This window comes from Lissotriton vulgaris, unplaced genomic scaffold, assembly GCF_964263255.1.
Source record: "Lissotriton vulgaris unplaced genomic scaffold, aLisVul1.2 SCAFFOLD_261, whole genome shotgun sequence".
NCBI classification, from domain to species: domain Eukaryota; kingdom Metazoa; phylum Chordata; class Amphibia; order Caudata; family Salamandridae; genus Lissotriton; species Lissotriton vulgaris.
Window position 1 is genome coordinate 40,687 of NW_028252546.1, and position 26,621 is coordinate 67,307.

Genomic DNA, 26,621 nt, shown 5'->3' on the forward strand with positions numbered 1-26,621 from the left:
TCTCCCAGTAGAATGTATTCCTCGGAGGGGAGGGCGTGTGGGGTGATAAAGTCAGTGATGTCATCGCTGAATTGTGCACGGGATCCTGGAGGTCGGTAGAGGAGGGTGCCTCTGAGTGTGGTCTTGGGATCGGTGTGGATCTGGAAGTGAAGGTGTTCGGCGCTGGTAAGGTTGACGTCTGAGCTGGTTGAGATGCGGATGGAGTTCTTATGGACGATAGCGATGCCTCCTCCTGTTTGGTCGGTGCGGTCCTTACGGATGATTTTGTATCCTTCTGGGATGGCAATGGTGATGTCTGGGGCTGATGAGGCGTTCATCCATGTTTCTGTTAGGAAGGCGACGTCGGGAGAAGTGGTGTCTAGCAGGTTCCAGAGGTCAATGGCGTGTCTGTGGATAGAGCGGGTGTTGAGTAGGATGCATTTTAGGTGGTTGGTGTCAGATCTCTGTTTGGTGTTCGTGGATGAGGAGTTGTTCTTGGTGCCGTCAAACTTGCAGGAGTTGCAGGAGAAGGGTCCATGGGTGAGTCCAGGAGCGGCTTGGGCGCAGTTGGGGAAACGGCCGGGGTTTAGGGCTATGAGGGTGGTGGCGTCGTATGTAATGCGGGATGGCTGGGCATTGCGTGGACCAGGGGGTCTGGCACTGGGCGCGGTCCAGGCTCGGACGGGCGTAGACGGGCTTACCTTTGGCGCACCTTCGGCGCGCAAGGGGCGCGAAACGCTGCACGTGAACGCTGCGCGCTGATGCATTTGTCATATATGGATAGTGGAGGGGGCGGAGCGTGGGAGGGGCAGCAGGGAGGCGGGAGCGAGGTTCAGGGAGGGTCAGAAAATCAACAAAATGGCAGTCTGGTAAACAAAGGTTGCGAGCGTCTCAACCAACAAAAGCCACAATGTGAATGGAGCGCTATGCAGGGCAAGACTATCTCAGGCCAGCAGAAGGAAAGCGCTATATCAGGTGAAGCCAGAAAGCGCTTGTTCAGGGCTAATCACTAATCACCACACTCGAAATGTTATTCAATTAGGCAGCAAGGCACAGCAGTGTCACCGAGCGCGCCGCAGCTTTAAATTCCAACATTAAATGAAATGCGAGGCAGAATTCAAAGCGCTATATCAGGTGAAGCCAGAAAGCGCTGTGCAGGGCTAATCACTAATCACCAAACTCGAAATGTTATTCAATTAACCAGTTTGGCTCTGCTCCAGAACAGACTGCTTTGTCCAAACTGCTAGGACAATCTCTTCTATATGCAGGGCTTTAAGTGGGATGAAACAACTGGGTGGGGGGGGGGGGGTCTCCCGAAGGGCCGTGGCCAATGTAATTAACGGCGTGGCTTAAAAACACATAAGCTAAAAAATTAATGCTTATCATAGTGTGATGTCCGACATGTATTTTGCTGTTTCTGTCATTGTGTAGGAAGGTGGCTACCTGACTATGGTTACCCCAGATTTTTTGCCTTGTGTTTAGCTGGTTTTCGACTTAGGTGGCCTGGTTCCCTGCTAATCAGGGCCCCAGGCTATCTGCTCTCTCTGTAAAATGGATTCCATGTACCCTAGGTGCATAACTAGATTGGCTTGGGTCACCTTATTCGCCCCTGTACAGAGCACTATAGGTGCCCAGGGCATAGGTGCATCCAAGGCCTACCAGGGGCTGCAGCATATCTTTTGCCACCCCTGGCTGGCTATCTAAAATTGACACAACTGGCTGATCACTCAGCTGGGGCAAGGTGGTGTAATCACCCCTTGCTTAGACATAGTATGCCTATATCTAAACCTATCTGGACACATATAAACCTGTGAGCCACTCCTATGGCAGGCCTTAACAATCCTGAAGGCAGAGTGCGTGGTTTAATGTGAGATGGTGCTCTAGCATGAGCTGAGCCTGTCTGCAGCTGTCGGGACCAATTCCCTTAGCTGTTCCGGGATAATGCCAAACCATATACTATTGAGTGCATTATAATCCTCGCTGTTATATGTCAACTTTGGTTTGGCTTTATCAAAACATGTTGTGTAAGGTGTCATACGAATTGAAATACTACCCCCTCGCCAGTCCTGGCGACGGGGGTAGCATTCCACCCCTCTAGAGGGGACGACATGTTACTTTACTGAAATGCGGTTGATTTAAAATGAGCCTCAGATCCACAAAATGGATGCCTCTGCCACAGACACGGGTCCGGCCTCCTGCTGCTGACCGAAACTCAGCAAATGGTGGCCTGGACAAAGGGTTTCCTGTCGCAGGGCGGTGTCAAACCACCCCAGACAGGAGATAGTGGATTGTAACAGGGAGGTTTCAAAGAAACCAGACACTGCCTGGGGAGCACAAGGCTGCCCCTTGCATAATCCGGCCAAACCGGGTCTAGGGCACACCAGCCCCAGTCCCAGCGCGGCCTGGATCAAAGGAAAGGGGTGTAACCACCCCCTTCCTGGGCCCCACCCATAGGAGGGGACCTAGCAGGATGTCCAGCCCACCAGATTCGAATAAGAGTGGGAGCAGTGCCAATGCAACTCAGATCATCCTGAAATCACCTTTAAACTAAGAAGATGACTGGACTTCGACATTCTGATGAACAGAAGACTGAAGAGCATCTCCCTTGTGGCCTAGGAGGGGCCACCCTGTGAACACAGGCACCACCCAGCACCTCGACATCTGCTTTGACGCCGCCTCCCGCCAGAGCCCGAGTGCAGAGCCTGACAAAACTCAGCTTCCCAGACTTCTCACAGCCCGATCCACAGTCCCTGCAAAGAAGGGATCCGTGGAGGCACCGAGAGACGTGGGACCAGACATCTTGGAAGACCCCAGAGACGCTGACTGCGCAGCACCCGAGGCACCCTCGACTCTGTGCTTTGGGGTTTAAGAAGCCTCACAACCGAGCAATATTTGAACTTAAGGTCAGCCTTCCAGCATCTCCACGATCTGTGTGGGGCCCTTTTGTTTTGTGCCACTTGACTCGCCATCCCGGCCACTTGCCAGGTGGTCAGCGGCCATCTTGGCAACGAAACCTACAATTTACACTGTGGGTCTGGTTGCTCCAGACTTGCCCTTGCTCCTGTAGAAAGGAGTACCCGCTCTGACCTTGCTGGTTCGAGTATTAAGCCTTTTTTACTTTCTGCGTGGCTTGCATTAGCCAATGCTTGTTTGCTTTAATCGAGTTGCCGACACCGCCATCAGCTAGAACCTTTGTGGGACAGCTCGTGATTGACTCCTGGACATCCCTGACCTTTTCGTGTCTACGTGGCTGCAGAGAGAAGCAACACCTCATCACCTGTTTGCACTCAACTTTGCCTGGTTCCAATCTGGTTCCACGGTGGTCTCTGGTCAGTGACTTTGAACATTTTCCCCTCTGCTTTCAGGTCTTCACCACTTCAGATCCACCCTAGGATCACACCGGACACTTCTGCTTCCCATCGCCTGCAGCATCTTCAGCTCCAAGCACCAAGAGCCTGCCTGTCAAAACCCGACGCCACTTCGACCCTGTGCACCCACTTCCTGTGGGTGAGGTAACATTGCAACGCTGGTGTTCCTACACTGGTACACACCTCTAGGGTCTGTGTCTTAAGTTTTGTTCCTCTAGGTTCAGCGGAAGTATCTTTAAACTAACTTTGTGTAACTTTTACGCACCATTGACATTGCATTGGTGCAAGCCGCACTTTACGTGCTGCACCCGAGTCCTGCGGGCTTCTCCCGACTTCAGCATTGCTAGTCCTGAGTGATCCTAGCGATTCTCTAGGCCCTAGGCCTAACCACTGTTCGATTGGTATCTCTTATACCACTTTTTTAATATATGGTTTGAGTGGCCACCCGCCCTCATCCATAATTGTGCAACTTTATATGTTATACTGTGCTTTTGATTTAGCGCTTGTGCCCCTTTGCTCATAAAGAGTACTGGGGATTAATTTAGAAATAAACACATATTTGTATAATATATACTTGTGTGGTGTCCTTTCATTTGGTATTACAGGATTGTATGTGGTAAAACAGCTCGCTTAACACAACCTCAAGTTAAGCCTTTAAGGCTGCTTAGTCCATGCTACCTCTAGGATAGCTTGTCTAACAAGGTTGACTTACAACCAGACACCATAAGGGATAGTTTGGACTGATACAAGGCGGTTCCAGAATTGGAACCACCACATATCAGGCCACCTTCTCACATTGGTGCGCAGCGGTGCGGATTTGAGCTTGCTGTTGTTTTACCATTGTAATCTTTTTATCAAATTGAAAGATCACATCAAGTACCTTAGGTACATATAAATCAAAAGCTTAGCATATTAAGTTCTACTGAATTTAGTAGTTGTAGATTAAAGGGATTAGCACACCCTGACTACAACTCACTAGCAAGGTACAGTAGGAAAACACTTAGTGTAGGTAAGTGCACCACTTACACCTCACTAGCAGCCATGTCTGACACAGGAAGAGCTTCAGGCTCTGCCCCTGTGATAGTTGACCCTACCAAGGCAACTTCCAGATATGACAACCTTAGCCACAAATACTTGTGTGCCTTGTGCACTGCAAGAGGGCTAAAGAAGGGCAGAGGCCCTACCATTCCTTCCCTGATAGCCATCCTGCAAAAGGATGACTTAGATAAGGAGAGTCAGGCTCCCTTAGATTTAGGCGATGGAGTGAACCCCCTTGAGCATGAGATAACTCCAGAAGAGGAAGAAGGAGAGGAGGAAGAGGAGGAAGAAGGCTCAGAAGTAGATGAGCCTGCTCAGAGTCAGAGGGGTAACCAGGTCCCAGTGGGGAGGCTTAGCCAAACCAACTTGGACCTACTAGGGAATGGAGAGGGCCAGCACCTCCCCAGATCCCATAACCTAATTCTCCCAGGCAACAGAAGGGTGAGATCTCCATCAGGGGACTCTCATGTTTCTAGTGTCTCAAGAGAATCTCAAAGGGGAATGACTTCCCCCCAGAGGAAAGAGCATAGGGCCAGGAGGAGGGCTGTCCAACTCCAGATTGAGAGGGAAGAGATAGCCTTGGCTCAAGCTAAACTTGCTTTAGCAAGAGAAAGAAAAATGTGTGGATTAGATTCCACTGGTGGCAGCAATAGTCCTAAAGAGAAACCCAGGTCCTATGATAGTAGAAACCTGACAAAGATTGTGCCCCCCTACAAGGAAGGGGATGACATTCACAAATGGATAACTGCTCTTGAGAGAGCCTGCATGGTACAGCAGGCTCCTGAGGAACAGTGGGCAGCAATCTTATGGTACTCCTTTTCAGACAAAGGGAGAGATAGGCTCCTCAGTGTCAGACATGAGGATGCCAACAATTACAAAGTCCTGAAGAGTGTTCTGATAGATGGGTTTGGCTTAACCACTGAACAATACAGGTTAAAGTTCAGAGACACCCAGAAGACACAGACTCAGGACTGGACTGATTTTGTTGATTGTGCAACTAAGGCTCTGGAGGGTTGGCTAAATGGCAGCAAAGTACATGACTTCACAGGATTGTAAAATTTGATTAGGAGGGAGCAGATCCTAAGTAATTGTCAGAACCAGCTCTGACACCAGCACCTGTGGACTCAGATTTGACCTCTCCCCAAGAATTGGGAAAGAGGGCAGATAAATGGGTCAGAACCAGGATTAGGCCTAAGAATCAGGACAGTAACCAGAAGAAGGAGTCTACCAAGCCACAAGATAAGGGTGGGGATAAAAGTAAAGAAAAGTCTTCCCCAGGGCCCCAAAACTCCAAGAATGGGGGTGGGTCCCAAGACACTTCATCAACTGAGAAAAAGCCTTATTGTCGTGCCTGTAAACAGGTTGGGCATTACAAAACAGACAGCTGTTGTCCCAAGAATGGCAATAAAGAAAACATACCTCCAAAGCCAGCTCCAGCACCTCCTGTTACTGTCAGCAGTAATCCCCCAGGAAGTGGGAGCACACCCAGGAATCTGGGTGGGTTTACTTTTGGAGCCCAGGAGGACCCTGGCCTATCCAGGTCCCCATCCCCAAATGATCTTGTTTATGAGACTGGCATGGGGTTTGCCAACTTCTCTGATTGCCCAAATACCTTGAGCAAATATAGACAAGAACCCATCATCAATGGTTTGAAAGTTGAAGCCTTTAGAGACACAGGGGCTAGCATCACCATGGTGGCTGACTGTATAGTCCCCTCTAAGCAACTTTTACCTGGTGCCACATACCAGGTAACAAACATTGATGGCATTCAAACAAATCATCCCATGGAAGTAGTAAGTCTCAGCTGGGGAGGTGTCATTGGCCCAAAGAGAGTGGCAGTGTCACCAAACTTGCCTGTAGACTGTCTACTGGGTAATGATTTAGAAATCTCAGCCTGGGCTGAGGTTGAACAGGAAATCCATTCTAGAATGGTAAACTCCAATGGAAAGGTTAGTGGGGCTGTAATATCTACAGCCCCAACCCAAGATGTCCTTCCTGAAAAGGTCGGTAGGGCTGAGCAACTCTCTGCCCCATCTTTAACAGAAGCTCTTCCAAAACAGAATAGCAAAGCTGTTATGATAACAGCAGAAACCCAAACTGAGTCTCCTCCTGAAAAGGTTGGTGGGGCTGTGATGGCCACAGCCCAAACTCAAACAGATATGGTTGTTGTGAAGCCTGAAATGATGGATCACTCCACCCAAACTGAGAGCATGGAGGAGGAAGAGAAATCTTCCCCTCACCAGACATTAGGACAGGATCAGCCTCCTCAGGGAACTGATCTTACCCCTGATGAAGGAACTGCCCCAGAGGTTGTTAGGCCTGGCCTGACAGAGCCTCTGATGGCAGTGGACCCTTCTCAGGTGGGACCCAGTCTGGAGCAGGTAACCTGCCCCTCTCTACCTTGCCTTAGTCAGCCCAGGTCTGCCGAGGACAAGAAGGACAGTGAGACCCAGAGGGCCCCCTGTCAAATAAAGCACCCCCATCAACAGATTAGGGGCACCAAAACTAGTAGCCCTAGTGAGGTGAAAACTTTAAAAACTCCTGAGGGAGCCCCCTTAAAAGTAGTGAGGGACCTCCCACAGATGGATTCTGTTGGGCACAGCCAAACCTGGGACCCAAAAGGGCCCAAACCTGAACTGTCCCTCCAGCAAGCCAAACAGAGGGACCCAGCCTCCAGCTTTAGGTAGCCAGAGGCTGACCCTGAGAGCACAGTGCAACTCAGTTGAAGAGAGAAGGGCACACATGGTGGAAGATAATTGGAGGAAGCTGAGTCCTAAATTAGTGGAACCTCACTTCAAAACTCCATATCCAAACCAGCGCTCTAACTTGCAAAGACAAACCCAAGGTAGTGATTCCCTATGGTGGAGACCCTCTGATACCCCAAGGGTGAGGGACTGCTTAGTGGACCATGAGACAGGGGGTACCCATGCTAGTGCAGGTACTTCCTTATATGGCCACTCAGGCAATATAGGCTTACCTGGCCAAGGATAGCCTTATCTCCTTTCGTTTGGGGGGGGGGGGGGTGTAGGAAGGTGGCTACCTGACTATGGTTACCCCAGATTTTTTGCCTTGTGTTTAGCTGGTTTTCGACTTAGTTGGCCTGGTTCCCTGCTAATCAGGGCCCCAGGCTATCTGCTCTCTCTGTAAAATGGATTCCATGTACCCTAGGTGCATAACTAAATTGGCTTGGGTCACCTTATCCGCCCCTGTACAGAGCACTATAGGTGCCCAGGGCATAGGTGCATCCAAGGCCTACCAGGGGCTGCAGCATATCTTTTGCCACCCCTGGCTGGCTATCTAAAATTGACACAACTGGCTGATCACTCAGCTGGGGCAAGGTGGTGTAATCACCCCTTGCTTAGATATAGTATGCCTATATCTAAACCTATCTGGACATATATAAACCTATGAGCCACTCCTATGGCAGGCCTTAACAATCCTGAAGGCAGAGTGCGTGGTTTAATGTGAGATGGTGCTCTATCATGAGCTGAGCCTGTCTGCAGCTGTCGGGACCAATTCCCTTAGCTGTTCCGGGATAATGCAAAACCATATACTATTAAGTGCATTATAATCCTCGCGGTTATATGTCAACTTTGGTTTGGCTTTATCAAAACATGTCGTGTAAGGTGTCATACGAATTGGAATACTACCCCCTCGCCAGTCCTGGTGACAGGGGTAGCATTCCATCCCTCTAGAGGGGACGACATGTTACTTTACTGAAACGCGGTTGATTTAAACTGAGCCTCATATCCACAAAATGGATGCCTCTGCCACTGACACGGGTCTGGCCTCCTGCTGCTGACCGAAACTCAGCAAATGGGGGCCTGGACAAAGGGTTTCCTGTTGCAGGGCGGTGTCAAACCACCCCAGACAGGAGATAGTGGATTGTAGCAGGGAGGTTTCAAAGAAACCAGACACTGCCTGGGGAGCACAAGGCTGCCCCTTGCATAATCCGGCCAAACCGGTTCTGGGGCACACCAGCCCCAGTCCCAGCGCGGCCTGGATCAAAGGAAAGTGGTGTAACCACCCCCTTCCTGGGTCCCACCCATAGGAGGGGACCTAGCAGGATGTCCAGCCCACCAGATTCGAATAAGAGTGGGAGCAGTGCCAATGCAACTCAGATCATCCTGAAATCACCTTTAAACTAAGAAGACGACTGGACTTTGACATTCTGATGAACAGAAGACTGAAGAGCATCTCCCTTGTGGCCTAGGAGGGGCCACCCTGTGAACACAGGCACCACCCAGCACCTCGACGTCTGCTTTGCCGCCGCCTCCCGCCGGAGCCCGAGTGCAAAGCCTGACAAGACCCAACTTCTCACAGCTTGATCCACAGTCCCTGCAAAGAAGGGACCCGTGGAGGCACCGAGAGACGTGGGACCGGACATCTTGGAAGACCCCCGAGACGCTGACTACGCAGCACCCTCGGCACCCTCGACTTTGTGCTTTGGGGTTTAGGAAGCCCCACAATCGAGCAGCATTTGAACCAAAGGTCAGCCCTCCAGCATCTCCACGGTCTGCGTGGGGCCCTTTTGCTTTGTGCCACTTGACTCGCCATCCCGGCCACTTGCCACGTGGTCAGCGGCCATCTTGGCAACGAAACCTACAATTTACACTCCGGGTCTGGTTGCTCCAGACCTGCCCTCGCTCCTGTAAAAAGGAGTACCCGCTCTGACCTTGCTGGTCCGAGTAATAAACCTTTTTCACTTTCTACGTGGCTTACATTAGCCAAGGCTTGTTTGCTGTTTAATCGAGTTGCCGACACCGCCATCAGCTAGAGACTTTGTGGGACAGCTCGTGAACGACTCCTGGACGTCCTTGACCTCTTCGTGTCCACGTGGCTGCAGAGAGAAGCAACACCTCATCACCTGTTTGCACCCGACTTTGCCTGGTTCCAATCTGGTTCCACGGTGGTCACTGATAAGTGACTTTGAACATTGTCCCCTCTGCTTTCAGGTCTTCACCACTTCAGATCCATCCTTGGATCACACCGGACACTTCTGCTTCCCATCGCCTGCAGCATCTTCAGCTCCAAGCACCAAGAGCCTGCCTGTCAAAACCCGACGCCACTTCGACCCTGTGCACCCACTTCCTGTGGGTGAGGTAACATTGCAACACTGGTGTTCCTACACTGGTACACACCTCTAGGGTCTGTGTCTTAAGTTTTGTTCCTCTAGATTCAGCAGAAGTATCTTTAAACTAACTTTGTGTAACTTTTACGCACCATTGACATTGCATTGGTGCAAGCCGCACTTTACGTGCTGCACCCGAGTCCTGCGGGCTTCTCCCGACTTCAGCATTGCTAGTCCTGACTGCTCCCAGCGATTCTCTAGGCCCTAGGCCTAACCACTGTTCGATTGGTATCTCTTATACCACTTTTTTAATATATGGTTTGAGTGGCCACCCGCCCTCATCCATAATTGTGCAACTTTATATGTTATACTGTGCTTTTGATTTAATGCTTGTGCCCCTTGCTTATAAAGAGTACTGGAGATTAATTTAGAAATAAACACATATATTTTTATAATATATACTTGTGTGGTGTCCTTTCATTTGGTATTACAGGATTGTATGTGGTAAAACAGCTCGCTTAACACGACCTCTTAAGTTAAGCCTTTAAGGCTGCTTAGTCCATGCTACCCCTAGGGTAGCTTGTCTAACAAGGTTGACTTACAACCAGACACCATAAGGGATTGTTTGGACTGATACAAGGCGGTTCCAGAATTGGAACCACCACATATCAGGCCAACTTCTCACACATTGCATCCAGATATGTGATGTGACAAGTAACATCATACCTACTAGTCAGGAATATTGGCTTTGTCAATAGTTGTTAGTTGCATAAGATAAATAAGCAGTAACTATGGCTGGTCTATATTAAAAAAGCTTCCACTTACAGCCCTGGTGACACCACAACAATATTGCTGCTCCTAGGTTTCGAAAAGAGTAGGGAAATCCAGAGAGAAAATGGCTCTCTTTGAATGATTTCCCTTCCCTTACAAGGCTCACCTGGCATGACGTCATGTCATAACTTCTCCACTAGTGAGAAGTGAGCAGTGTGAGCAGCGCACATCGAGGTGCCTGCTGTCACTGCAGCCTGGAAAAAAACGGACGGCCTGTGCCAGGGCACAAAACAGAGCCTGATAGATACCCGTTTCGAGGCACTCTTTAAAAAACTGCCGGTGCTCAGACCCGGTGAGACCCGGCCCACTTAAAGCCCTGCCTATATGGAAACTCAAGAAATACCAGACAAGGAGTCAGTTAGCAGCCACTTGTAGAAACAGCACCAGGGGCATAACATAGGACCCTGAAGGCCCTGCGGTGCAGGAGGGCCCAAACCCCCCAGGGGGACCCCAACCGTTCAAGGGGCCCCATTAAGCCCACGGTCAATGAATGTCTGTGAAATATACGAGGCTCAGAGGCCCCTCTTCACATTCTGCAGGGGCTCCATCCTTTTGCATCACACCGCTGAGCAGCACATGCTGCAAGGCACAGCTAGAGCGGTTGCATGAGAGGAAAGAGAGAGAGCAGCTCGTTTGATGTCTGCAGTTTGTGGTAACTAGCTGAGACAGGTGTTTGGAGCTTTCCTAGCCAAACTGAATGCGGGCACAATTCCGGTGTGAAATACGCTAACTACGAGACCTAAGACATGCCGTGCTAGGAGAACTCAGAACTCTCAAGCTTTTTCTGTGATCAGGCATAGCGTCGCTGAAGCATGGTTTATTCATACTATTGTAAATGTTGGACAAGGCCCAAAATAGGGTCGGGCAGGGAAGGTAAAGCAACGCTTCCCAAGGGCAAGGCCACCAGGGAATGGACATTGAAGACTGTTGGGAGTGGATGGAGGCCATAGACCACGAGGCAGTAGAGAGATCCAGGCGCAAGCTAAACATCTCAATGGCAAAAGTGTGCAGGGCGAATGACTGGGGAGTTTGTGAGTCACAGGCTCATCAACCTCAGGACACCGGGATATTATGCAGTGGACGGAGTCCGCTTAACCGGGGTGGGTATGGACATGTTTCTGCTAAACATCATTGGGGTACTGGAGCAACTAAGCTTCTCATAGGTAGGTAGGCAAGGGAGAGCTGACGGTGGCCTGGGAACCACCAGCAGGCTGGCGGAGATGGGACGCACAGAAAGCCAAGGAAAGCACAGTAGCCTAGGAAGAAGAGCTGCTCAAACAGTGTCCTTGGGATACCTTACAGCAGGGGCAATGGGGGCAGGCGATGGGCCAGCAAGGGTCAGCTACAGGTGGACCCGCCACTTGCTGACCGTGATAGGTCCGATGGCTGGCCACATAGGTCTCGGTAGCAAAGGAAGCCTAGAAGCCGCTAATGCTAGCCACCTGCTCTGGGGCAGTCGTGCAGGGCTGTGCTGGAAGTGCTGTCAGTAAATAAATTTGGACCAACAAAGCAGAACCGCTGTAGTAAACATGAGATATGACTGATGTGACGAAGTATTTAAATCCATGGAATGCGAATGACCATTAAGGTGTGATGTCTCATGTCCATGTATTAGTTTGAATAAACTGCGGCCATTATGTACCTACAATGGCTCCCCTTGTCTGTTACTAAAATGGGAGAGGGTGCATTTAATGACAAGGAGGGAACTGGTGGCCACTCACACATCTGGGAAGGGTCTGCAAAACAGAAACAGAGGACTACATGGTCAAAAACACATACACGCTCACAGTGTTATTAAAACTTCCAGCATGCAAACTGCCAGCATTAGCTGAAAGTGCCACACAGGAAAACAGTGTGATCCACAGCACAGGCCACAATGATTATACTGGTGCTTAATTTAAGCTGGTGTTTGAAGATGAGGCCTACTGTTACTCATTTTTGGGTCCCAGTCCTAATTCTTTTACAAATTAAGCATTGATCTGGAATAACAAGTCTAAAGTTCCCACTAAATCAGTTTATATTTTGTGAGGAAAAGAGATAAAATAGAAGCTTTACAAATTTTAAAGGAATTACCAATTTCTTGGTATTCAAACTGTGTGCTTAAAACTGTGGTTCGCAAACTGGTCCCAGCATGCTTGTTTCCAGTCCAGGGAGGACCTGGTCTGACAGTTCGGACTGGACTATTCCCATTGGGCGCAGAGTCGACTGATTTGCATATGGCCAGGTCCAAACTTGAATGGCATGGTGAGCAAAAAAAACATAGATTTAGGCCTAGATCTCTGTACTGGGGTGAATGTATGACATTGTTCTGCATTCTGTACATCAATTGTTCTTTTTGCGTTTGTCACCCCGAGTGGGACGGGTATGCCCAGACGTGGATCCCATGCTCTCCATGCCACTGAAGTCAAGATATCCTGGCTGATGAGGGATGAAAGCCCGAAACCGTTCCTAGGATGCTTGTTTCCAGTCCAAAAGGACCTAGCCTGGCAGTTCGGGCTGGACTGTTCCTATTGGGCGCAGGGTCAAGACTGATTTGCATATGGCCATGTCTGAACTGGAATGGAATGGTGAGCAAAAACGGCTATGGATATAGGCCCAGATCTTTGTGCTTGGGTGAACGTATGACATTGTTCTGCATTCTGTCCATCAATTGTTCATTTTGCATTAAAACTGTGATTGTGTCAGACTCTCATGGCAGTTAGCGCAATTAGAAGGCAAATCACTTGCTAGATATCCTCTGTATTCTACCAATGTAATAATCTAAATGTCATTTAAATGAGCTTCTAGAGCACAAGAGCCTTCATAAACCTATTGTAATAGCACTCAACATGCCAACAGTAGGTCAGCAATCCAAAAATAAATAACGCACACTTCAGGGAGATGCTGCAAGGATCAAAACTAACAGTTAGATATGTTTTAGACAACTCATATTGCAGTGATATTTTAAACTGTATCAATGCACAATAACACAAAAACACCTCCACTACTGAAATCTCTTGACTATACAATATCGATGCGTAAACATCCAGCAAAGCCCACAGAAAAGAACTTCCTCTCAAAATTCTAGGGCTGGAGATAGAATCGCACATTAACCTGGTCACTAACAAATGATTTTTTTAAACCATGGAAGAAACGTGCAACAAAGAGGTATTGGCATATTGAATTGACACCAAGAAGATCTCTGAAGGGGATCTTATGACCTCATTACATTTTGAACAGTTCACAGACTATATACATGTTTTTCACTTCCTGACTTGTGATCTTAGAAGATGTTTGGCTTTTTCTGGATTCACACCTATGTGAAAAGATATTAAGTAAAGCACAAAGATATGTGATTGACCAGAAAAGGCCTTTTGTGCAGTCACATGGGTTTTGTTCACTTACTCATAACACGGACTGTTGTATTTGAGGACCCCATGAAAAGCTCCCCGTTGGGCCTCAGGTCGAGCTGAGCCAGGCAGGTGTACTCGGCCTCGTGGTCCTCTCTCTGTGCCGTGATGCGATAGGATACTGTGACACTGGTGCTTCCGTTGGTGTAGTCATTTGCATACATCTCACTATGCAGCGTCTCATTTCCTCGTTTGATGAGCACGACGAGATGTCGCTTCGGCGCAATGTTTTTTACGTCACATGTGACTTCATAGGACCGGCTCACCTCCATTCCCTGGGGAATGTTAATCCTTACATCCTCAGGAGGCACTAGAGGGTCAGAAAATAAAACACATTTTACCGTTGTAAGCAAGGGAAGGTGTCATAGCACAAACTAACAATTACTTTGCAATTTTATTTTTTAAATGTACTTTTATTCAAATTTATCATAGGAATGTAAAAAACAAATAAACAGACCCCGAACCGTGACATTGCCAAAACATAGGGGCAGATTTACAAGCCCCTTGAGTCATTTTTGTGCCGCCGTTGCGTCACTTTTTGTGACACAGCAGCGTAAAAATGCAACCCATTTACAAAGTGACACATCTAGGGAGACTCGTCACGTTGTAAAGCCCTGCGTCACATTATACCTGCGCCAGGTATAATGTATGCAGGGTAGGCGTTCCCGTGCAAAAAGCCACGTAAAACTGACGCAGTGAAATTTACAAGATTTCACTGCGTCACCTGTTATGTTATGTTATGTTATGTTATGTTATGTTAATAACATTTATTAGGCGCAACAGCTGCCCCAGCGAAGGGGCGTCCTGGCGCCAGATCATATGCAGCAACATAACAGATCAAAGCTGAACAAGGGGGATATTTAACTGACAGAGGTAAATAGGTGAGTTTTAATGGCCCGTCTGAAGAGGGTTAGGCTGTTAAGGGCGCGGATTTGAACAGGGAGAGAATTCCATAAATCCGCCGCCATCACGCGGAAGGAACGGCCTCCCATCCTGCTGAGCCTAAACCTAGGCTTGTTCGCCAAAAACTTACGCCTTCACTGCGTCAAAATCCCCACGCCTGCTCAGACCAGGCGTAAGGATTGACGCAGGGCATCTTACATGGGACCTACCTATGTTTTCTGGTGCATTGCTGGCGTTGCGTCACTTTTGTGACAAACTCCAACAATGCGCCACTTTTCCTCCAACAGACGCGTCAGAATTTCTGGCGCATCTGTAATTCCTTGCGGCATGGTGCACTGTATTGTAAATACAGCACATCCATGGTGATGCAAGGACATTTGAAGGTGACGCAAGGAAACTGAGTCATCTAAGCAGATGTGTCAGTTCCTTGTAAATCTGCCCCCAAGTATTATCTTCTCTGAAGTGTCCTGTTTTTAGGTATGACTTTGGGTAGTGCAGCTTTCAAACAGATGTATTGCATAGAGTGTGCTTTGGGTTCAACCTTTTCAACCATTGACTTTCACTGATCAGACTCTTTCAACCAGTGGCTTGAGATTTTTCAGACATGTCTTGACTCCACCCTGGGGAGTGTTCATATCATGCCTAATGCTATTGGCTGTTTAGGTTTATTCTTTTGCGTCCATGTGAGTTCTTGTATTAAAATACATGAGAGACTACTTTACAGCAATAGCCCCACGCTCAGCTTCTGTTGACTCCCGCCTGTGTGTCTTGCTCTAATGTGCAACAGGTCCATGGGATAGCATGTTATTTTGTTTTCAAACGGTTTTGATGGTTTTCAAAGAAATCGACATGGCAGGGCACACAAATGTAGTAAGTGTGAACAGTGAGAATGAGCATACATGTACGGCATAAATGTACATCCCAATGTACCATGGTGCAGCATTGTAGAGATGACAAAAGCAAGAGTATGCAGTTCCTGAGGAGGGAGGGTCTAGTTGAAGATACCAGGTGTTCGTAAGGAAAAGAAAAGGTGAAGGGGAGTACCTCCAGTTAGCAGCAAGATCCCTCACACACCCCGAAGGGTGTCATGCTTCATCATCTGGCAGCTCCTTGTTGGGCCTGTGCTGCAATGCCCAATGGGACCCGGAGGGGGGCTCTTTGCCAGAGATCTTCTCTGGTTGCCGACGTGAAGCTGAAAGGTGGTGGTGGGGCGTGTGTGTAATGAGCAGCGATGGTAGGAGGAAAGTGTGGTTAAAAATAGGTATGGGACTCCCATTTGTTGGGTTCCTATGCTATGAATAAAAACAACCAACTAAAGAGTCATGGCTAAAGAGGGGAAATTATACACGCTTGAACTCAGGGAGATGTGTGTGGGGTGAAGGTGGTCGACATATTCCATACCCTAAATCGTCCAGTTGGATATTGGCATTTCTTCAGGACCAGGGGATCCTCATCTACTCTTAAGGGGAGGGTATGAGTATGTGTAATGAAGGTCCCGTCCCCTAGTAGGGCATGAAACACGTCAAACACCTTCACCCCACACACATCACCTTGAGCGGGTATAATTTCCCCTCTGCATCCACGACTCTTTAGTCGGTTGTTTTTATTCATAGCCTAGGAACCCAGCGAATAAAATTGTTTTTGGGGAGTCCCAAAGCTATTTTTAAACACACTTCCCTCCTATCATCGCAACTCACTACACATGCGCCCCACCACCACCTTTCAGCTTTACGTCGGCAACCAGAGAAGATATCCGGCAAAGAGCCCCCCTGCGGGGCTCTTTGGGCATTGCAGGGCAGACCCAAAGGGGAACTGCCAGATGGTGAAGCATGATACCCTTCGGGGTGTGTGAGGGCTCTTGCTCCTAACTGGAGCTACTCCTCCTTTTCTTTTCCTTGCAAACACCTGGTATCTTCAACTCGACCACCCTTTCCTCCCTTTCCCCTATCCTCCTTAGGAACTGCATACTCTTGCTTTTGTCATAGCTACCTGGGGCATGTATGCTGGACCTACCAAGCCGCTTTCCCTCCTTGGGAAGATTAGCAGCATTATAGAGAGCAATGAGAACAAGGAGGTAAGTACCATTAGCATAAATATAATTAATCGTCAAGGAATGATAAATTGCATTCACCATATGCCCTCAAATTTGCAATAGGTAGGGAAACGTTGCAAGAACAGACAAACCAAAAAGGTTAACTTTTTTGCTCTAAAGGAATGGAAAGTTTGTTTGGGGTAGATTATCTTAGTGGGGGGGGGGGCATAAGAAGCAAGAGTTTAAAATTACTCTCCAGTAAATAGTGGTGATTAGTGGGGGGAGAGTGATGAAGGGGAGGGGGGACTGATGGTGACGGAGGGACAGTGGATCATGTAGAACAGTCTCTCCAATCCTACCTGGGCTTGGTGTATGTGTAGTGGTGATCAGTGAAGGGGCTCAGGGCTGACTACCAAATAGCATATCATTGGGTGACAGTGGGTGGGTGGATAAAGCTCAGCTGACTCCCTGGGACTGATATGCATTTGCTAGTAGATAATCTCATAGTGGTTGCCATTTATCTTTTGATCCAGAGGTTGGAGTTTGAAGAGTTGCATATATCTCACTGGTAGTGTTGCAGTACGCCATGGTGGGGAGCCAGTTGGCAGCGGCAGGGATGGTACCTACCCTAGTGTAGTGACCACCCACCTACACCATGCTTTTGGGAAGGTCTGAAACATAGCCCAATAAGGTGAGTAGCAGTTCTATTTCCAGGTCAATCTTCCGCATTTGCGTTAACTTGGAGAAGATCTCACCCCAGTAAATGGCTACAAATCTACAGGACCAAACCATGTCGAGAAAGTACGCTCTTGGAAGAAGGCATTTCGTAAAATTGGAGGAGTGTGTTTTATCATACTTGCTTTGATTAGCTGGAGTACTGCATGTGCATCACAAGAACTTAAAGCACAGAACAGAAGTTTGTGACAATGATTGGGCGACACCATTCAGGTTTGTGCACAGCATGCAGCCCACATTTTATCTGTAAGGGGCCTACCGAGGTCCCGTTTCCAAGTCTATCTGAGTTTTGCATCATATAATGGGACCAACGCAACACAAGCTCGATAAAGTCTGGACACTAGTCTGACTCCATCTGAATCACTGATCACTAATGTTAGGGGGGAACTCGTCTTGAGCTAGGGGTGGTGTAGCCAACAGGATATTGTGGATGCAGTGCATAATAAAATGGTCCATGATTGTGGCGTCATTGAAGCGCAGGTCCGTGTAGTGCGTTAGCATATGCTCCTCCGGGAATAGACCCCCAAAGGTGTGCAGACCGTGTTGTGACAGGGTACGCTTTTCTAATGTTTCACAGGTAATGGGCTGCCAGGGGCTATCTGTCAGTGTCAAGGCCAGTGAAGAAGGGTCCCACCTAAAAGTCATGGGAGTTTCCTCCATGCCCAGCAGGTGGTGGATTGTGTTTGAACATTCTTGCGGTTCAAAGGAATCCCTTTTGGTAGGATGGACGCTAGAGGAGTGGGTGCAGAAAGCTCCATCTCGGGTTTGATGTATAGTGATCTGGCATTAGCATGATGCCAATGGTGGGTTTATTGGCACAGTGCGGCCAAATAATATAGCTGAAAATGAGGCACGTCAAACCTGCCCCACTTATAAGGGAGCACCAATGTGTCCTGACATGCGGATGCCGACCGGCCCAGAAAAGTTTAAGGAGTAGGCCTTGAAGTGTTAAAAAGAACAAATTTGTAAGTGGCATGGGAATGTTAAGGAACAAGTATAGGAAGTGGGGCAGGATCACCATTTTTATATCGCAATCCTGCCTGCTAATGAAAGAGGTAGCCAAATCCACTCATCAATTTGAGTCGATAGTAAATCAATAGCAGGACCTTAGTTCAGTCACGCCTCCTGCTCCCTGTCAGGATGGAGTACAATGCTGAGATATTTAACCAGTCCATCACACCAAGTAGTGGGTAATCACCCAATGTCTGCTTTGTGGTAGAGGTGATGGGAAAAAGTTCAGACTTGGACCAATTGATCCGAAGCCCAGAGTGGATCCTAAATCAAGTCAGTTTGTGCAGAGTTGAAGTTATGTTCTCCTCTGGAAAACAGATAAAAAATAAGATATCATCTGCTTAGAGGAAGATGCGTTGAGGGCCATTTTTTAATTGAAAACCTCATGCAGGTGGTGAATGTATAGATGATGGACCGTAGGGTCCATTGCTGTAATGAATAGCAGGGGTGAAAGTGAGCATCCCTGACAGGTACCTCTCATTACGGGAAATGGCTCTGTGATTAAGTCATTGACTCTGAGGCGTGCGGTCTTGTGCGTATATAGGCGGTTAATCAAGGAGGAGAAACCCAGGGGTAAACCCATTTTTTTTAGTACAGCACGGAGAAAAGGCTATTCCAAGGAGATAAACGCTTTTTCAGCGTCTAATAGAGCTATCATGGCTGGGATATCTGAAGATTCTACTGGGACAGATTTCTCGTATACCACAAGCAGGCGCGGCGCAAATATATGTTTAAAATGTTTGTAAAACTCTCCAGTATTACCATCAAGATCAGGGACCTTGGAGCAGTCAGATGAGTCTATGGCCTGTATGATTTCCTCACAGTATAAAGCTTTGCGTAGAAATTAACATTAGGAATTAGAGAGCCAAACTATAACCACCTCATCAAGTTACACCGCTTTGGCCATGGTATCCCAAGATAAATTGGTAGTAAAAAGACAGATGTAGTACTGGAGTAGTGACTCCAGGATACACTGGTTAAAGGTAACATGCATGCCCCTTCTACTCTCAGTGATGTAGAAGTTCCCCCTCGGGGGCGAAGGAAATGGGCTAAAGTACACCAGGGCATTCACACTCACCATACCTGCATGAGCAAGCATGTTTACTCGGGTAGAGGATTTCTCTCTCAGCCAAATTCTCTATACTCAGTCAGTAGGGAAGCACTGGTTCTTGGGCAAGGTCTGTCTTTGCTAAATGCAGTTCGAAGATCCAGATCAGTCAGTTCCCCCTCAACCCCTTTGAACCCCCTGCGTATATCTTGAGCACCCCAGAGTGCTTAGAGATGAAAATGCCCCTGATATTGGCCTTGAAAGCCTCCCAAAGGGTGGCCTGGGAGGCCACCATGCCCTCAGTAAGCCTTAAATATTACAGAAATGCAGTACGCAGCTCTGAACAAAACAGTTGGTCCTGTAGCACGAAAGTGGGGAAATGCTACTGTCTATCCCGATTGCCACCGAAAGGAATGCTAAAAAGAACCAAGAGAGTGATTGGATAGGGTAAAAGAGAGAGATGTTGTGTGGAAAGTGTGGCAGATATAAGGCAATAGTCAATGCATTACCAAGTGTTGTGTGGAGCTAAGTGGTGTCTGAACCCCAGCTCTTCAGGCACCAGGCGCCGAGGAATATGTATGTATCACTAATGTCATGTACAACTCGGAGTGATCTAGGTTTGGTGGTGAGTGTTGGTGTGGTGGTGTCAGTAGTAGGGTCCATTAGGACATTGAAGTCTCCAGCTATAATAAGGTGGTCAATATCCAGCCATCCAAATTGGGTGGAAAGGGACTGAAAAGACTCAGAGAATTTACATTAGGAGCGTAAATATTTGCCAAAACACAAGAGTGCCCCCCCTAGAGTACCAGAGACTAGGACATACCGGTCGGCATCATCTGCAATTGTGGTGATGTGTTTGAACAGTACACTCGGGTAAACAAGAGTACAAACCCCGCTAGAGTATGAACTGTCTTTGGTAAGGAAACGGTGCGTACCCCAAAGGGATGCATATGTGTGTACTTTCCCAGGAGGAAGGTGCGTCTATTGGAGAAAAATAATGTGCACAACATGACGGGTAAGATATTGTAAGACCTGTTTGACTTGGCGTGATCATTAAGACCCCTGATATTCCAAGACAGGAGGGTGAGAGGGAGGTAGTTGAACTCAGGAGGATGTGCACGGACCATCAGGTATGACAACTGGAGCTGGAAAAGAAGGATAGAGAGCAGCCACTATGTGTACACTGGGACTGAAGAAAACAACAAGGAATATTGTGACCGTTACCAAGAACCCCAAACCAGGCACAACAGGGCCCAGTACCGACCCCTAGAATCCACCCCCCAAAAACATAAAATAACGATACAATTAGCATAAATCGTGTGTATAACTTGGGGGGTGCAATGCCACGACAGACACCCATGCATTATAGGAGTAGTGAATGGATTGGAAGGCGGGATTTACATTGTTGGTTGCGCATCCCTATAAGATTGAAGTGTGATCCGTGGACATCCATACAAAAACCCAGAGTGGCACAATTGATCCCTCTGTTAAAGGTTGTGACGTCTAATGCTCATCCACAGTGCGCAAGATGCAGTGAATTGAAACCACTTGCACTTTGAAAACAGCATGGCATGCTGGTCAGAGATCTTGGTAAATTAATTTTTAGGGCTGGTGACAGCGCAGATAATGCCACAACCTTATGTGAACATCAGAAAAAGAACTTTCAGAACGAGATCTGTCCAGAGTGGAGCGACGGAAAGAGGAGCGTTCAGCAGCATGTTCTTTGCAAAACGCCTGAATGTCAGCTGGGGTGTGAAAGAAATGCAGCTTACCATTGATCTCCATCCTGAGGCACACCTGGTACAGCATACCATTGCGAAAACCTAGTTTTCGAAGTGTGGACTTGACGCTTGTAAACCTAAGGCACGCCACTTGGACCACAGCGGTATATTCAGGAAACAAAGAGATGGTAAAGCTCTGCCACTGTAAGGGACCCTGTTCTCGAGCAAGGTGTAGGGCTATGTCGCGGTCCCTGAAGTTCAGTAGGCGGGAAATCCGAGACCTCGGGGGGGGGCAGCCACGATTAGGGTGCGGTCCCAGCGAGTGATGAGCCAGTTCCACCCTAAACATTGAGGTAAAGTGTTGCTTGCCAAACAGATCAGTCAACAGCCCTTCAACAAATAGATCGAGGCTGCCAGTATTGGTAGATTCAGGTACCCCCAATATGAGTAGATTATTGCGCCTACCCCTCGCGTCCAGATCTTCATTCTTCATGGCCACTGATTTGAGCAGTTTTTCCATTCTTTCTAGTCATTTCATGGATTGTGCAATGACATTTTCCAGGTCCAACACTCTCCCCTCGGTGGCCTCCAGTCTATTTTGTGTGGCGGTCTAGACATTCACCAAATCTGTCCAATCTCCTGGTCAGAGTGTCAAATTGGCCATCAATGGCCCTGAAGCCTGCTCTCAATGCGCCCATGATTGAGTCTGTGCTGGTTAGCGGGTCTGATCCAGTGCCGCAGGTGGTGCCAACGTCCGAGTTCTGTGGAGATGGAGCGGGGTACGTGGACTTTTGCTTCTCAAAATTGAGATGCTGCTGTTTGGGATCATCATGAACCATAGCCTTTAGAGTGAAGTAGGGGGAGGGGGAAGGCCGACCAAGATGAATGAATGGCAAATTGTGCAGAGATAGCCACAAGCAGTACCCACGACGACCAGCGATGTATGGGAAAGTCATGTAGCTAGCCTCGGGGGCTAGGGAATGGCAACGGTAGAGATTTCCTGGTGGAGGAAGATCAAAATTCCAGGTGTTGGTGTTGGTTCACCCCAGTGAGGCAGCAAGGAGCAGGCCATGGATGGCATAGGTCATGATATATATGGAGATGCACAAGGTGGTAGGAGGCCTCTAACCAGAAACGTGTCTCATTGCTGCTGGATGAAACGCATGATGGCACAGGTTTGATGAGAGTGCCTCCAGATAGGTAGCCAGCAGTTCAATAAGCACCAATACCAAGTGATAACTAGGGGGCGTTGGGCAGGGTTGATTGTAAGACTTCAATGTGGGAGACTCCAGGCCCAGGAGCTAGCAAATGAGTTGTGGCGCGATTGATGGAGTTGGAGGCAGGTTCGCTAAGGACCGGCATTAGAGCCAATGGTTGTATGCTTGGGGTGTGGAGAACAACATCCAGCCAGCAGTGGGCATCCGAGACGCAGGTCAGAAAGCAAGGGCACCCACAACAAGGGAGAGAACACAGTTGGGCCCCATTCCGAGATCCAGACCACTGCAGAATGTTGATATGGACCCCAAGATGCAGCATGTTCACCTGTGCCTGTCAAAAAACCTGGGGACCGAAGTGGCCTGCAGATCGGATGTCACCCGGATCAGTAGGTGGCAGTAGCTCCCATCCGGACCCAGGGAGTACTTCGTGCCCCAGCGTACAGAAAATTAGGAGGGGGGTGGGGGGGTGAAGGCAAACGGAGGAGGTGAAGGAGGTAGCCAAGCTAGTTCGTCACGGCCCTGCGGCAGGCTTCCCAGGCTCGCTCTGGCCCCTATCGCCCCGTGACCTCCGTGGAGACTTTGGGCCTGCCTTACCTCAGGATAAATCACGGGTGAATACCGCAGTACCTCCTCCACACATCAACGTTCCCAGATTCTGTCTTCTTAATGCCATCACCTGGGTGAACAGCAGAGCTGCCCACGATAACTCTGTCAGCCGGCCCAGTCAAGTATCGGCCACTGGAAAAGAGCCCCTCAACAAAGCCAGAACTCAATGAGTTGGATGCAAAATGCAGGTGGGCCACTGCCCAGAAAGTGCGAGGGGCAATCGGTTAACAAGGCAGAGTTGAAGCAGGGGTTCCTCAGGCCCCTCGAACAGCTCCATTCAGTTCAGGAGGCCTACAGGTCTGGACCCCCCGGCTCTGCCAGCACGGCCGCCAATTGAGAGGAGAGGCTGTAGAAGGAGGCCTATCTGCACGCCTCGGGAAAAGTCTCCCCTCCCCACAGCTCGGAGTCCACTTCCATTAGGGACAATAAAATGCCCACGACATGTGGGGGGCCCTCAGGGGTCAGATGGTGATGGACTGCAGCTGTAATCGCGGTTTTGTGTACTAAATGGCAGCGTCTGCCGGAGATTCAGCACCACGTGGCTATTTCGTTCGGCGGCTTGCCCATGCCCTCCATGAGATAGCATATTGAACAAAGACACTGACTTTACCAATACTTGTTAGTATCAAGCTTACCACTGTGAATGTAGCCTGTTTCGAAATGATAGCTATTTCAGGTGTGTCGAAAGAGTCTGCTTTGTTTTGGATCAACCAGGGAAAATCAGATGAGATCAGAACAGTTACAAGTCAGAATATTAACAAAAATATCTTCTAGTATAAATATCCAAGCCTTAACATTGTTTTATGAGATATGGCCCCAATTGGTGCAGATGTACTATCATTAACTCCCGTCGGGCATTATTTTTGCCAGCAATATTTAGGATGTGATATTTGTGTCCAAAGAGTATTAGTCCATGATATTCTATTACTATACAAATCAGAAGTCACAGCTCCTTCAATCACAGCCTACAAAGTCACTGCCGAACCACACCTCCCCAAACATTGCTATATAACTGTTCCAACAAATGGAAGACTGATATTTCTAACTTATATACCCTCGGGCAACTCTGCAAGAACAGACGAAATCCAACCACATCGCCCCACCCTGGTAGACCATCAGCCACTACCAGCAGCTTCACCCTACAACCTGCTACATTATTTACAAGGGAAGTAGAACTGGTACACCTGGCTAGACTAGCAGGTGACTGGGGCAGCACATGGAGTAAAGGCACGTGTTCCACTTCAGTACTACACTTCAGGAAGGAAATGAAAACCCACCGCTTAGAGGAGCACCCAGTATTCCTTGTACACCCAGCACCTGGTGTCTACTACTAGGCGCCTCCCAATGCTCACTGCAGATGTACTCCATCTTGCAATGTTTTCCTCTTCCTTTGAGCATCCTTTCCTGGTGCACAGTAGTTTCCTGCTTCCCACCTGGGTTTTCACTATAAAGCTACGAACACAAACATGTATAAATACAAATTGGACATCCATCTGGACCCAGCCTGCACTGGTTTGTTTCCTCTTGCCCCAGCTCACATTCCCTGCCTCAGTATATCAATTCAGTGACATTACAGATAGCTATAGATGGCACAGGAAGTTTATTATTGGTGTGTTTTATTTATTTATGTGTTTATGTGTGTATTTATTTATTTATTTCCTCTAGTGGGATGGCACTTAGCCCCCTAAAGGACTTGTCACCTTCTGCTCAGAAAAACATTGTTTCACTGTGTACCGAGTTGGTATAAAAACACAGTATGCATTCTTGTCAAATACTCATTTGGAGCCTGCCAGGGCAGCGGAGGGTACATTACTGAGCAGGGGCAGGGCAAGGGAGATGAACTATTTTATGGAAGTTCACCCACTCTGCAAAACTATACATTTCATCCAATGTCTTTGCTTTAGGCAGGGTAGATTATTTGTGACTGGGTGTCTCGCATACATTGGGTTATACTCTTTACACAATGGAGTGATTGACTTACGATAGGCGACGACTGCGATTTGAGTGGTGGACACATTGCCCCCAGTGGTGATGGTGAAACACATTTCAATCGTGGCCCACTCGCTCATGGTGCTGCTCAAAGTAATCCACCTCCTGTTCCAGTTCGTTTTTTTATGCAGTAATGTCTCCCAGCCCCCTTTCATCATGTCGCACGTCGTGGTCCCGGTACAGTTCCAGAAGACGTGTGATCCAAACTCCACAAATTGTAGTTTCGGGCCTGCAATGGTCACCTCACAAAGCTCTTCTTCCGAACCTATAAAACCAGAACAGAAATGAAACAGAGGTGAGCTGCCATCAACACATTGGCCTTTTCAATTTGTAGTTCAGATGCAAGAAGGATCCCCATGATAAAGTCAACACCTCTATTACACATGGACAGGAATGCTGCTCCAGACAAGCAACAAAACTTGCAAGAATAGTAATAACAATGTTTAAAAATCCTGCTGTCCGAGAGCACTAAGGCTGCCACCAATGGGAAAGATTGTTACTACCTACGGGGAAGATTGCTGTTACCCACCGGCTGAGGCGCTGTTACCCCCTGGTCAAGATGCCGCTGTTACCTACCAGCTGGAATGCTTTTACCCATCAGACAGAGTGCTGTTAACTAAGGGCCGAGATGCTGTTTCCCAAAGACTGAGATGGTGTACCCCCAAAATCTGTGGGCTGTTATCCAGAGGCCAGCATTCTGTGACACTATTACCACACACCAGTACACTCTTTACCGTGGTCAGTGCAAGGATCTTTGCTGCACTACACCTCCCTCCTAAATACCCGAAATGGCATGGGGTAAAAAGTGAAAGTGAAAATAAAGAGTATCTGACTATATTAATTTATGTCTAAATTTTGTTTCAATTGTTAACATATTGTCTAGCTACATTACCATCCTGACTAACCTTTGAATCTGCAAATTTGTGTCGGTACTCATGTCAGGATTATAACAGTTGATGTGCTTTCTCCATTGTACATGGTAACAGTATTAACTGGAGTACATGTACAAATTTTCGAACTTCGTGATAGTGAAATTATTCCACTACGGTTGCAATATGTTTATATTATGAAGTACCCGAGTACAGCATTTCATGTGAATTATTCATTCTACATTTCAGGATGTGCATCAACATTCAGCTACATACATAATTTTTTTATTGGTGTTTTATTCAGCAATAACAAACATTTCCAAATTATAATTCCAGCACAAGTACATACGTGGAGGCACGACAATACAGCGCTTGGTAAGAGAAGGTGGGCATATTACATAGGCAACATGTACTCTTATTAGCATCAGTCTCTGACTTAGTTTTTCGTAGGCCACTAGAATGGTCAGCAAAAGGCCTGTTCCCAGCATGGTTTGTATCGATCAGGTTAATTATGGCCAAATTCCGGGATCGCGGTTGGAGTGAGGATGAACTTTTGATACAGGGACACGTACTCGTGCCTACCGATTGTATTTTTGGCCAATGAATAATTTTGAAACTTTTTGATTGCCTACTTCGTGGCGAAGTCCGAGTAGGAGACTTCATACAATACCATATGATTGATTACCATTGTATTATTGGAAAGAGCTTATAGGAATACGATTTGGGATAATTTTGGATGATTACGCTATCCATATCATGTGGATTTCTTTCTTAACTTATCTTTCATTTATGCTGAGACCATAGTGTTATGGTT

General features: G+C 47.9%; 1 protein-coding gene across 1 annotated transcript in view; it reads right to left on the bottom strand.

The window, feature by feature from the left end:
- The window catches only part of LOC147662114 (intercellular adhesion molecule 1-like), a 176,856-nt gene that overhangs the window by 27,414 nt on the left and 122,821 nt on the right, over positions 1-26,621 (bottom strand). The window contains exons 3-4 of the mRNA XM_086951088.1: positions 24,931-25,203; positions 13,672-13,986 (exon numbers count right to left, since the gene is read on the bottom strand). Coding sequence (XP_086807214.1) covers positions 13,672-13,986; positions 24,931-25,203 — 588 coding nt within the window. The remainder of the gene's footprint in view (positions 1-13,671; positions 13,987-24,930; positions 25,204-26,621) is intronic.